General features: G+C 38.9%; 2 protein-coding genes across 5 annotated transcripts in view; one reads left to right on the top strand and one right to left on the bottom strand.

The window, feature by feature from the left end:
• Positions 1-7474, top strand: part of LOC120247486 (EF-hand calcium-binding domain-containing protein 1-like) — a 24162-nt gene extending 16688 nt beyond the window's left edge. Inside the window, exons 4-6 of one of the 3 annotated variants that reach the window (XM_039255437.1) lie at positions 457-608; positions 3751-3855; positions 7416-7474. In XM_039255437.1, the coding sequence (XP_039111368.1) occupies positions 457-608; positions 3751-3855; positions 7416-7451 (293 nt within the window). In that variant the 3' untranslated portion in view covers positions 7452-7474. Of the gene's footprint in view, positions 1-456; positions 609-3750; positions 3856-5843; positions 5941-6103; positions 6167-7415 lie in introns of those variants that run through there. The other 2 variants (XM_039255436.1, XM_039255435.1) reach the window with 2 other exon arrangements.
• Positions 6348-13907, bottom strand: RBM48 (RNA binding motif protein 48). 2 transcript variants are annotated; one of them, XM_039255433.1, is made up of 5 exons: positions 13787-13907; positions 12705-12895; positions 10882-11027; positions 8864-9432; positions 6348-6585 (listed from the first exon to the last, which is right to left on the bottom strand). In XM_039255433.1, exons 1-5 carry the CDS (start codon positions 13895-13897, stop codon positions 6499-6501), a joined length of 1104 nt encoding a protein of 367 aa, XP_039111364.1. In that variant the 5' UTR covers positions 13898-13907; the 3' UTR covers positions 6348-6498. The 2 variants fall into 2 exon arrangements, with proteins under 2 accessions (XP_039111364.1, XP_039111365.1); XM_039255434.1 differs by lacking the exon at positions 6348-6585 and adding an exon at positions 8606-8751.

The following is a 13907-nucleotide window of genomic DNA, read 5'->3' as shown; positions in this document are numbered from 1 at the left end:
CTTATCTGATATGGTTTGTAAGTATTTTTTCCCATTTCACAGGTTGTCTTTTCATTTTGATGATTTTTTTAATTGTGCAGAAGCTTTTTAGTTTGATGTGGTCCCATTTGTGTTGTTTTTATTTTGTTGCTTGTGCTTTTGGTATCATAGCCATGAAATCATCACCAAGACCCATGTCAAGGACCTTGTTCCTGTGTTTTCTTCTAAGAGTTTCATAGTTTCTGGTTTCATAACATTTTAAAACTCTCAACTTCAAATTCCACATCCCAAGGAGTATTTAATCTTGTGCCAATAAGTAAATAAAGGGTGCTTTATTTTAAAATATCTCTGTTATATAGACCAGTAATTGTAGGTTGAATAAATTGTTTTTATCTTTTTAAAAATTATACATTAAAATAACTAAGGAGAAGACTACTGATATTTTAACTGTCCTTATATTTCTTGTGCTTTGGACAGTCTGTTTTGAAGTTTACTATTTGAATGGTGATGGTTACATTTCTCGAGAAGAGATATTTGACATGTTGAAGAACAGTCTACACCAACAGCCATCTGAAGAAGAGACTGATGAAGGAATAAAAGAGTTGGTAGATATAACACTGAAAAAAATGGTAAGAATGAAAACCTGTAACGCATCCAATCAAGCAGATGTGGAGAAAGCTAAAGACAAAGAAATGATTTATTTCCCTTTATAATGAAAGTAACCTTTATGAAGGCAGGAGATTTTGTTTGTTCTCTGCTCTATTCATTGCCTAGAACAGTGCCTGGCTGATAGTGGGTGCTCAATAAATACTTATGGAATGGATGGGTGATTAAATGAATCACTACGCAAAATGAATGTTAGCTGTATTATTTTAAAATATTTTGCTCATTAATGTGGGTGGGGGTAGTGGTACAGCAGATTCAGTTGGTAAAATTGGATGCTACTCTAGCCTGTCTGTATGACCTTGGCTCTCCAATCCATCTAAACACTCATAACAAAATAACATAATAATTAAAATAGTTGTCCCTTATAAAACACTTAATATATGCCAAGGACCTTCACAGAACTTTAATACAGGAGCTCATTTTACCCTCAAAACAACCCTATGCAGTAGAAATTACTATCTCTATTTTACAGACGAGAAAACAGAAGTACAAATAGGTTTACCCAAGGTCACGGTAGGAAATGGGGTACAGAATTCTTCTTTCAGTGAAACCAATGGTACCACTTTATTATGGACATAGTCATTTCTTACTGTGCCCCTATCCTGGATCCCAGGAAAGAGTTGTAACTCTAAGGCAGCCTGGACCCAGCTCACTTCCATTACTCTGGAGATGAGGAAAGAAATAGATGATGGGAGCTGCCGAGTCTTAGAGACTCCAGCATATCTTCTTTCAGAAATACTCTCACTGGGGGCGCCTGGGTGGCTCAGTCAGTTAAGCATCTGACTCTTGGTTTCTGCTCAGATCATGGTCTCACAGTTTCGTGGGTTCAAGCCCCACATCGAGCTCTGTCCTGGCGGTGCAGAGCCTTCTTGGGATTAAGAAATACTCTCACTAGTGTCTGCTAGGGCTGAGGGTAGACTTCCTAAGACCGTATGTTTCCTAGTTCCAAACTCACTCTCTTGTTTAATTTTTATTAGAAAAATTTTTTAAGCATTTATTGATTTTTGAGAGACAGAGTGTGAGCGGTGTAGGGGCAGAAAAAAAGAAGGAGACACAGAATCTGAAACCTCAAGCTCCAGGCTCTGAGCTGGCTGTCAGCACATAGTTTGATGTGGGGCTTGAACCCATGAACCATGAAATCATGACCTGAGCCAAAGTCGGACACTTAACTCAGCCACCAAGGTGCCCCTTTAATTTTTTTTAATGTTTATTTATTTTTGAGAGCAGGAGAGAGAGAGAGAGGGAGACACAGGATTTGAAGCAGACTCCAGGCACTGAGCTGTCAGCACAGAGCCTGATGCAGGGCTCAGACCCACAAACTGTGAGATCATGATCTCAGCAGAAGTTGGACGCTTAACCTACTGAGCCACCCAGGTGCCCCTCTTCTTTTTTTTTTTTAAAGGAAATGTTACGGAGTGAATTTCTTCTTCTTTTTAAATGTTTATTTTTGAGAGAGAGAAAGACAGAGCATGGGCAGGGGAGGAACAGAGAGGAAGATACAGAATCCGAAGCAGGCTCCAGGCTCTGAGCTGTCAGCACAGAGCCCGAGCTGAAGTTGGACGCTTAACTGACTGAGCCACCCAGGCAGCCCTGGAGTGAATTTTTTCTCAACCCTTTATCTAACTTAGACTCTCAGCAACCATGAGTTATGCCCAAAAGTGGAAAAACAAGGACCTATCAAATCAAACCCAAATTGAATTAAGCAGTTAAAGGCACTTATAGTCTACATATATGGTCCCCCCATGATTTATTCTCCAATAGTCCCTGCCATTAATGCTCCACTCCAGGCAAGTCTGTCTTCTTCTGACTTCTATTGCCTCACATTGTCAGACTTCAGGTTGGGCCATTCTTCTGCATTTCCTCCCCAGACCTCTTTAGCCACCTAAAAGCCATCTCAATCATCCTTAAAGTCCTCTCAGTAGTCTGCAAGCATCTGCTCATGATTCTAGGCCACCTTGATCTGTTACTGTTCTAACTCACAGTGCCTTGCTCCTTAAGTGAGCAACTTCATTTTTATCCTTTTTACATGAATGAGCTCCCAAGTCAGAGATCCTTTGAGAAACAAATTCTACTTCTAAAAATTAAGTTTGAAAATCTTTGCCCTATGGCACTGATTTTATCATAAAAGTAGCAGTATAATGATACGAGTCCTCTAGCTTTTGTGCTCCCCAATTACAGTATAAATCCTTTAGGGACAGGACTGTATTTATATATCTAAGGTATATAGGTGTCTTAGTCTGCTTGGACTAAGACAAAATACCAGACCGGGTGACTTAAACAACAAGAATTTATTTCTCAAAATCTTGAGACTGGGAGGTGGCTGGCTGGGTCAGTTGGTGGAATGTGTGACTCCTGATCTCAGGGTTCTAAGGCTCGCCCCTGTTGGGTATAGAGATTACTTAAAAATAAAGTCTTAGGGGTTCCTGAGTGGCTCAGTCAGTTAAGTGTCTGACTCTGGCTCAGGTCAGGATCTCGTGGTTTGTGAGTTTGAGCCCCACTCCGGACTCTGTGCTGACAGCTGGGAGCTTGGAGCCTGCTTCGGATTCTGTGTCTCCTTCTCTTTCTGCCCCTCACCCAATTCACACTCTCTCCCAAAAAGAAAATAAAAAGCATTAAAAATGAAATAAATCAAATAAAAAAAAATCCTGAGACTGGGAAGTCCAAGATCAAGGTGCCAGTCCATTTGCTTCCATGGTGAGGGTGCTCTTCCTGGCTTGCAGACAGCCACCACCTCAATGTGTCCTCACGTGGCAGGAAGAGGGAGCTCTGGTGTCTACTTTACAAAGATGCTAATTATATCATGGGGGCTCCACCTTCAGTACCTCATCTAACCTAATTACCTCCCAAAGACACGTCCCAAACCATCACATTGGGGGCTTTAAGATGCGAATTTAGAGGCAAGAGGGACACAGACTTTCAGCCTATAATACCATCTATTCTAAATAGACTTCCAGGAATAAAGTTAAGTAGCCTCAATAAATAAGTACCTTTTGATTTATGTAAGTAGTGCCCACAGAATTGTAAACTAATAGTTTTACTGGGCAAAGAGCTATTTCCCATGTGAAATTAAAAACTATCATTTATCAAGAAATCATCTTCCTCTAGGATTATGACAACGATGGCAAGATATCTTTTGTGGACTTTGAAAGAGCAGTTAGAGAAGAAAGACTTTTGTTGGAGGTGTTTGGACCATGTTTACCAGATGCAAAGGTGCAGTGCCAACGGCTCTAAGTGGTTACGAGCAAATTTTTTAAGGGATCAGACAGCAGTACTTGCTTGACATGTTTATTAGTATTTTCCCAAAGAAACTAGGGTATATTGACATGCTTAAGGGATAGAACAATGAATAGTGTACTCAGCAACTACCCACCAAAACTGCTAGGATAAAATTTGATATCTTTCAACCCAAATGATGCCAAAAAACAAGAATAATTAAGTTTTAAAAATCTTAAATACATTTAAAGTACTTTATACTATTTGGGCTCAGGAAGGTTTTTCATATATGAATTTGACAAGTTTTCTGAGCCAGCTCAATTGAGTGTCAAATCGGTTTGGCTTATTAACATTTCCTTTTAATTCTTCCTTTGATCACCTGTGCTTTGCAAACCTGTAGTAATCTACATGGCAATTTTATGCATAAACTTGCATGGTGAGCTCTCCTGCACTATCTTCAGCTCATTTCTCTAACTTGCCCCACTGTAGTTTATTCCTAGAAATATATAGTAAAACGCGGTGTGTAAAAGACACACTTATTTTGAGACTGATGGAGGAAGCCACACAGAATGGACTGGAGAGGAGCAAGTACTCAGGTCAGATGGAACACCAACAGATCTCTAGTTACTCCAGAACTCAGTAGCCCAGTTACTGGGAACCTTGCTATTCAGAGTGCAGTCTGTGCACCAGCAGTGATGGTATCTCCTAGGAACTTGTGAAACATGCAGAATCTTAGGCCCCACTCCAAACCAACTGACTCCATCCTTTTTTTTTTAATGATGCTTGACACAGCAAAGGTTTCTTCCTCTCATTGTGATCAAATATTATGCATGTTGGTGGGGATGGGGAGGCATGCTGGCCTCCATAAAATAAATGTAAAGATCCTGAAAAGTTCTGAAAAAGTCAGGAATCCATTCAGCAACACTGAACCCACTGAGAAGCTCCTCCCTTTAAGGCTGGCAGAGAATTTTTTTAAATTGTGATAAAATACATCCAACATAAAATTTACCCATCTTAACCAACTGTAAACATATAGTTCTCTAATATTAAGTACATTCACAATGTTATACAACCAATTTCCAGAATGCTTTCCATCTTGGAAAACTGTAAACAATTCTGCATTCCCATCACCCACCAGCTCCTGGCCACCACCATCAGAACCTGCATTTTAATAAGACCCTGAGGTAGAGATTCATAGTGTCTTATAGTCTGAGAAGAATGTCGTAGACAGTAACTTGCTCTTTCTAATTCTATGTGTGGGTTTCTAATGTGTCTTTTACCTGGGAGTTCAGCAGAAATAAATATCTAATTAATTACAAGAAAGAAAGGCCAAACCCCTTGCCTCCAGCTTCTTTTAATACCATCCACCATTTGGTGCCATCCCACCAAGTTTGAATCAGGTCATAACTGATGATGAACCTTCTTAATCTGTATATTCAAATTCAATCCGTTAGGCAAGAGGCCTTTAAGTATATAGACAAAATAAACACAGACAGTTTGGTATGGGCCTTCTCAAGTTATTTTTAGGAGTAAAAACAAACAAGAAAAATGCAAACAGCTTGAACAGACTTATTCAAGTGTCCAATTATATACTCTGATACGAAAAACAATGTGGGTATGCTAGATGCAGTGGTTAGCAGTCTAGCATTTACAAATGCAGATTTGTTTCTGCCTTCTTCTTAGAGATTAAAAAATATATAGGCTCCTAATTTCGGTTTTGTTCTAAATTTTTTTTTAATGTTTATTTTTTGAGAGAGAGACACACACAGAGTGTGAGCAGGGGAGGGTCAGTGAGAGACGGAAACACAAATTCAGAAGCAGGCTCCAGGCTCTGAGCTGTCAGCACAGAGCCCGATGTGGGGCTTGAACGCACGAACTGTAAAAATCATGACCTGAGCCGAAGTCGGCCACTTAACCTTAAACCGACTGAGCCACCCAGATGTCCCTCGGCTTTGTTCTAATAGTTTAACTTTTTTACTTTACAGAGTTGTATTGAGTTTGAAGCCCTGGCGTTCAGACACATCCTGACTTCTAGTTTTTGAATGTAAATCACTTAATACTGGTATTAAAATCAGAAACAGATCCTGGTTGCCTGTCTTTATTTGCATTGCAAAGTTTTTATCTTTGCTTCACTTAATTTACATATAACTATTGCAAAGTGAAAACTAATATTATAAAAACTTTCCGTAATATTAAAGATGATGAAAATAATACCTGTAATAAGTAAACTAATTTTATTTTTTAGGTTAGCCAACAACCTTGGCTCTTGTGGGAAATACTGTGAATAAGCCTTTCACAGCCCTCTTTTCTCCTGCTTCCTCAACCAGAGAAGTTGGAGACCTAAAACATTCACCACTCCAGACCTCCCCAGTTAGGAACAGCCTGAGCCCAGTTCTAGCCAATAAAATGTAACTGAAGTCTGGAAACTTTAACTCTTTTTTTTTTTTAAAGAACATATTTGGCTGACATGTATTCTGTGCATGATAAGCTAATTTTACAAGATGAAACTTTATTAAATAGCTTGAATGGTATCACAAAGAGAAGTGCATTAAAAAATACCAGCAGTAAAATCTCTTAAAATGACAGGCTAAAAAATAAAGATAAATAGTCCCTTAGAAAATACAACTTGCTGCTAGCGATCTATATCCTTCTTCTTTGTTTTAATGGACGACTTGTATGTACATCTTCCAGCTTGTCTTCTGGAAGTTTTGGTGTAGATGAAATTACCTGGTTTAAAAAAAGAGAATCATCAAAACTTAGTTTTTATAGTACAAGAATAAATACACTATTAGGCTATACATTTAGTAGTTCAATTCTTGCCATCACATTTGAGGCAGAGTTAGCCCAACTTCAGCGTATAGCCTATGACTTGGGCACAAAGTTTTCTTCCAAATACTGATGGGGCTAACATTTCTAAAGCCATTTAACAAGAAAAAAAAATTTTTGAGGGGAGAAAGGTAAACACATACTCTACTTTAACAATCCTTTATGGATACAAAGTTACTTGGTATTTTATGAACAGAGATAGAAATCTCCATTCTGCATAACTTGAAAGACTGATAATATCTGATGTATTTAGAGACATGGAGGCTTAAGGGGGTGGTATGAAAAATTTGGAGAAATAAGCAGAGAATGGTATAATCCTCAATTTCCTAGGGAAATGAAACCAAACACATCAGAAAAAGAGTGGAAAGGGGCGCCTGGGTGGCTTAGTCGGTTAAGCGTCCGACTTTCGCTTAGGTCATGATCTTGCGGTTCGTGGGTTCGAGCCCCGCGTCGGGCTCTGTGCTGACTGCCAGCTCAGAGCCTGGAGCCTGTTTCAGAGTCTGTGACTCCCTCTCTCTCTGACCCTCCCCTGCTCACGCTGTCTCTCTCTCTCTCTCTCCTAGAAATAAATAAAAAAAAAAACATTTAAAAAAAAAAAAAAGAAGAAAAAGAGTGGAAAATGAGTTAAAGCAGAGTAAAACAGTCTTCACTTAAAATGTAAAATTATTAGAAACCGTGTATGTTGTATTCAGTATTTCTCAATTTTGTTGTTTTCTTGTCTCCTTACTTAGGATTTGGACCTAACAACTTTTTTCTTGAAAACATAGTTCTGGCTGAGAGAGCTATGTGTCTGTATCTATGTCTCAGTTCAACTGTATCTGAAGGAAGGAAAAAACTCAAACATTTAAAAAGAGGCTTAAACATGGAATTGTGTTCATAGACTTTAAATATTGTTAACATAAGCCCTCATCCTTAATCAGATAGTAATTTTCAGGTAAAAACATATATATATAATAAATTAAGCTACCTTAGATTCCCTTAATCACATTTTAAAATACATATACAACTGCATGAAAAGTGCTTTCTGAACCTCCAGAGTTTAAGAGAAGAGTTCTTTTCCCTCAGTTTGATTTCTAAAAGGCTACCCCACAAAAAGCTACCTTTCAAAAGCTAACTCAAATGTTAGCTTTCTTTTATCTGTGCTTAGAAAATGGAAAATGATTATGTAAACATGTAAAAAAGTTACTACTTAAGTACCACAATTGACTTGTAATCTATTTTAAGAAGTTTACATTTTGACTAGACCTTAGGGCCTAGTCTTTAGAATCTCACCTTATTCTATGGCTCTCTTTATCAAAGAAGCAAAAAGCATTTTGATATAATTTGTAAGAATGCTGAACTAAAGAAAGAAGTCTTCCTTCAACACAACAGTTCTGTACTTTGGCTCATAATGAAACCGTCTGGGGACCTTTAAAAAGAGAAGGCCTGGGCTCCACTCTCACAGACTGATTTCACAGACCAAAACCACTGCTTTTATGTTTTATATCTAGAGTGACACAGAATATGTTCTGTTCATGTTTTTTAAAATGTTTATTTTTGAGAGAAAGAGAACCAGTTGGGGAGGGTTGGGGGGTGGGGGTGGGAACAGAGGATCCAAAGCAGGCTCCGTGCTGACACCAGAGAGCACGATGCAGGGCTCAAACTCATGAACACAGAGAGCGTGACGTGAACTGAAATCAAGAGTCAAACGCTTAACTGACTGAGCCACCCAGGTGCCCTTGTTCTGCTTACTGTTTAAAAAGATTTTTTTTTAATGTTTTATTTATTTCTAGGAGAGAGGAGAGAGACAGCGTGAGCAGGGGAGGGTCAGAGAGAGAGGGAGTCACAGACTCTGAAACAGGCTCCAGGCTCCGAGCTGGCAGTCAGCACAGAGCCCGACGCGGGGCTCGAACCCACGAACCGCTAGATCATGACCCAAGCGAAAGTCGGACGCTTAACCGACTAAGCCACTCAGGCGCCCCTCTACTTACTGTTTAAAGCAAAGGCTAATGATAGCAAAGCACATACTTTCCTGTTTGTCAAAATCAGTTAATTCAACAGGAAACTGCAGAGAAACACATGAAAAAACTGAAAATGAAAAAAATTAATGACAATACTTTAGTTGCCACAAATCTCCATTTAGTTGTTAGCCCTCTAACCAAATGATCTCTTAAAAACAGTCTTTTAAAAATGATCTTACCTCTTTAAGTTTATTACGAATTAAATTCGCTGTTGTATTCAACGAGTCATCATGCATATCCACTCTGGGTATGTCTGGTAACAGAGGCCCGATCATAACCTCATTACTACTCGTGCTTGTTCCAAGAAAAGTTCCAATTTTACGATCATCTTCTCTTCTTCTTTTCCGCTCCTGCAGTTGTGTTGTCCTAGGCATGAATCTGTCAACTGCCTCTGAAGAAGTAATAGCCTTCTGTGCCCCAGGGCAGGCCAATGAATTTTTAAAAGGTTTCACTTGTATTTTCTGCAAAGAGTCACTGTGCATACAATGCTCCAATGTTTCTTCATGGTTTCTACAGTCCCGAGAGAAGTTTGATGCCCTGTCCGTATGTTCCCCCGATGAACATGTACATTTTGGGGAAAAATAACATAAAGGCAATTCACAAGAATAGGGAAGACAAGGATCTGAGTTGCCAGTAGAAGTGTTCGAAGTGGCTGCACAAAACCCAGATGTCTCTGAATGGAAGTCCTGTCTAAAATCTTTTGTGTCTTTAAGGTCTGTAACCAGCTTCTTCTTTGTCACGTAATGATCTTTATGTTACAATTTAAAAGGTGAGAGAAGAGGAAAAAGAAATGGTTCATTTACTGTTTTCATATTCAGAAATGTGTGATCCTAAAAACAAACATTACTTTAAAAGGTTAACAAATGCTACCCGAAAAGTCTTTTTCTTGATCATGCAATACATTCATGTGTAAAAGCTAAAAAGCATAAAGGATATATTAGTGTCAGGTTCGCACTTTCTTTACTCTCCATATGCCTGGTTTCCACCACCCCTTCCCCCACCCATAAGTAATCCCATTCTTACTTTCTTATTTTTCGTCCAGTAGGTCTTACTTCCCCCCCGCTCTTTTTTTCCCCATCATATCCATTTCTCTGTGCCTTTGTGTTTTCCACTTAATTGTGGATCTTTGAGATTTTTTTTTTCTAGGTCATTACATAGAATTTGTCTTTTTTTACAGCTTCGTAGCATTCTAGTAGATGAACGTATCATGCTGCTTAATTTGTGTTTGTTGGTTTTTAAAGGAGGTGATATGCCGGACCCATATTTTGTAATTGTATTTGCCACACAAATATAAGTTCTCTTGGGACTATTCACATATCCCACAGGTTAAAGTTCAGTGTCTCCAAGTGACCAGCGACTCTCGACAGCTTTCTTACCAAATTTTCAGGTAAGTTTTCCAAGAGTCTTCCCACCTTATATCTCTCTTCACTGCTACGTGCCCCTTCCCTAATCAGTCATAAACTCATTGTATTCAATAGCTGTATACACACTTTGTCCTTCAACTAAAGGGTAGATATTTGGTAATCTGAACTTTTCAGCACTATTCAGATTTCAGACCACACCCATTATTTCAGTCCAGTTCCAAATACTCTGTTCCTACAGTCCATGTACCAAATCCCATGGTTCCATTCCAGGCACCTAGAATTTCTGTCTAGGGAGACTCGGCATATAATGGTCAAAAATGGAACTTTTCCACATGTAGCAGTTTTAAATTAGCAGCTGGTAACTGTTCTGCAAATCATAATTGTTTCTCATTGTCTTTAAGTCAAACCTTAATTCCACAGCATATGACACAATGCCCTTCATGATTCAGTTCTTGCCCTCTTCTCTAATCTTCCCCTCACTGCAATCCCTGTGTTGTGGTTATACTGTACTATTCATAGTTCCTTCAAACACATGCTGCTCATTTATTCCTCTGGACCTTTAAACTTGCTACCTGGCCTACCATTCCATCTCTTCCTCTTGTCTCCTGAGTAATGTCTATTTCTCTTTCAAAACTCAGCTACCTCTCTTATCCTGTAGGAAGTCTTCCACAAACCAACATCTCTCCCTTTCCAGCCCATATTCCATAAGAGTGCTGCAGAGTTCTTAAATACTGTGATCATTTATTTGCCTCTCTTCCCACCAGACTGGAAGCTCCATATACCTAGCAGAGTGTCCTACATGTAGGAAGTGTTTAGTAACAGGCTTTCCATACCTTTATTTTTAGTAGTTCTTGCTATATAAGCCTTTCTCTCCTGTATTTTTTTTCTAGTTTCTTCAACTGTTTCAAATTCTGGAGCATAGCACACATGAAGCAATCCACCAAAGAAACTCTGTTCATCCATTTTTCTCTTGGCCATCCTAAACAGAAATGCATGGTTTATTAGATAACATGGTTTATTAATCTTGACTAACTTAGGATGAAAGCTGAATAGGATACAATGATCTAAAGAGCAAAGTTCAGCTTTTGCTATATGTATATACTTTCTATGGTTTGGGAATTAAGATGTTCTCCTTATGGATGGTATTGACTCTACTGATATAGGGCATGCTCTTAGAGTTCTCTATAGTACTAACAGGTTTTGAGCTAAGTCATCCACACATATCCCTTTAACCAACTTAGGATCCAGCAGTTAACCTGAGGTACACAATCTATGGTCATGAAATAGAGATTTCTGTGTTAAGTTAAATGGCCCTTAAGAGTTAGTTCATACCCAATTTAGCCTTTTCACCACAATTTTGTTCCTGTAATGGGATTCATATATAAAAATTAATAATAACTATAAAATCTTAACAACTGAGTAAATGCTGAATATATAACTAATCAATGACAAAGTCAGAGGATGGTATTCCACAAATATTAAACATCTATGACTGGCTGGGCATTATACTACAATAAAGATTTAAGTTACTTCTGTGCTCAGGGATAATGATAAAAATACTAAGATTTTCCAGGCACCAGGCAGTGCCTGAAGTGCTTCACCTGAATTAACACTTGATAAAAACCCGATGCAGAAATTGAGGCCAAGGAAGATTTACAACTTAGCCATGCTCATACTGGTTCATGGAGCTAGGATTCAAGTCGAGATATTGAACTCCATAGCCTACTGTACTATGTGCTGTGGGAGGTGCAAAAGCTCTAACAAATATGTTTCCCTGACCATGAAGAACAGGCAAGTTGGTTAGACGAAGTGAGAGTACATCTAAGAGAAAACTGAAAATACATGACCCCATCAAATCAAGTGCTTTTGTGGCAGGCTGCAAGTGCTATCTGTAGTACAGAAAGAAAATATGAATGGTGGGGCACCCAGCTGGCTCAGTTGGGTAGAGCAAGCAACTCTTGATCTTGGGGTTGTAAGTTCAAGCTCCACATTGGGTGTAGAGATTGGTTAAAAATAAAATCTTAAAAAAAAAATAAAGAAAATACGAATGGCAACAGCCTAAGAAGGATGAGTCTTAAGGCAAATTAGTGACAGGAATGGGGTCAACATAAAACTAGATAAGGCATTTCATACTTCAGCCTTATTGGAACAGAGTATGTTATACAGAGGGCTGGAAAAAATGGGGTCAATTCACACAGGTTCATAACAATAAGAACTTAAATACCTAATGTTTATTGCATTCTGAACAGAAGGCACTACACTTAGCCCTTTACATGAAGTATCTGAACATCCTCATACTACTTCAGCGAGTAGGTCCTTTTACCATACGGATTTTATAGAATAGAAAAAAAACAGGCTTACTGAGGTTAAACAACTTGTCTACATGATGTTAGTAAGCAGTGGGGCTTGAAAATTTCTCCAAACCCATTTTCTAATTTACCACAACACATAACAGAGATTGGATTGTTAAGCATGGGAATGACATGATAGAAATAGTGTTTTGGTAAGGCTAACATTTAAGACGAGAGTAAGATAAGAGTAATACAGGGCAATGTTAGGTTATTGGGTAATTCAGGTATAAATGAGGGAAAACTAGGGCCAAAATGATAGCAATGGGAATGGAGGAAATGAAATTTATGCTAACGTTGCAAATTACCTTGCACTTTGTAGATTCATAAATTTAATGAGATAAACTTCTGTAAAGTCTTCTGCTGGGTATTCATCTAGAGCATTATACTGTTCAATTGCACCATATAAAGCAAACCGCTCAACTAATTCCTTCATTGCTCCCACTGCAGGAACTCCTTGTATTAATAAGTACCTAGATTCCAAATTGATTGTATATACCTAAAAGAAAAGCAAACACATAAAAATATACTTCCCAAATAATCCTAGGACAAACCTATTTTTTTAAAAATGCATTACGCGGGGCGCCTGGGTGGCTTAGTCAGTTGAGCGTCCGACTTTCGCTTGGGTCATGATCTCGCGGTTCGTGGGTTCGAGCCCCGCGTCGGGCTCTGTGCGGACTGCCAGCTCAGAGCCTGGAGCCTGTTTCAGTCTGTGACTCCCTCTCTCTCTGACCCTCCCCTGCTCACGCTGTCTCTCTCTCTCTCCTAGAAATAAATAAAACATTAAAAAAAAATTTTTTTTAAATGCATTACGGGTTAAAGAGTACACTTATGAAGAACACTGAATAATATACAGAATCAGTGAATCACTATACTGTGCACCTGAAACTAATATAACACTATGTGTTACCTACCCCGGAATTTTAAGTAAAAAACAAAACAAAACAAAAAAAAACCTAAGAACAAAACTCTGAAAACAAAAAACATTCTGTTTAACTGGTCTGCAGAAAAAATAAAAAGTAAATTCACCCCACGTGTGAGGGACTCTAATTAAAGAATAGATTTTCTTCAATTGACGTATTTTCCAGAAGTTGGCTCGGGAGAAGTTACTACAAAAAACAAATAGTCATTGAGTTCTGAACACACACCACGCGCTATTGTAAACATGAAGGATGCGATGACTAACATAAAGCACTATCCTTGCGGAGCTGACGTTCCAGCAGCTCAGCGAAGGGTTCAGGAAAATGTTTTTGGTAACTGAACACCAGAGTTTCTCATACCCATCTCTAATGAGGCACGGCTAGGATCGCAGTATTACATATGCTGGGATGTGAAATCAGAGCTAAAATAAAGCTATCAAGAATAGAGAATGAAACCAAAATCACTTTACCTTGACAGCACGAGGCCGTCGCCCCTCTCGATACTTGGCCCGCGTGTCGCATACAGCCCTCTGGGCATGGTGATCAAATACACCTCCAAGTTCCCCACCACTCGCCGCCATCTTGCCGGCT

The sequence above is a fragment of the Hyaena hyaena genome, unplaced genomic scaffold, assembly GCF_003009895.1.
Source record: "Hyaena hyaena isolate Hyena2069 unplaced genomic scaffold, ASM300989v1 scaffold_528, whole genome shotgun sequence".
NCBI lineage: Eukaryota > Metazoa > Chordata > Mammalia > Carnivora > Hyaenidae > Hyaena > Hyaena hyaena.
This window is presented reverse-complemented; position numbering and strand designations above follow the sequence as displayed.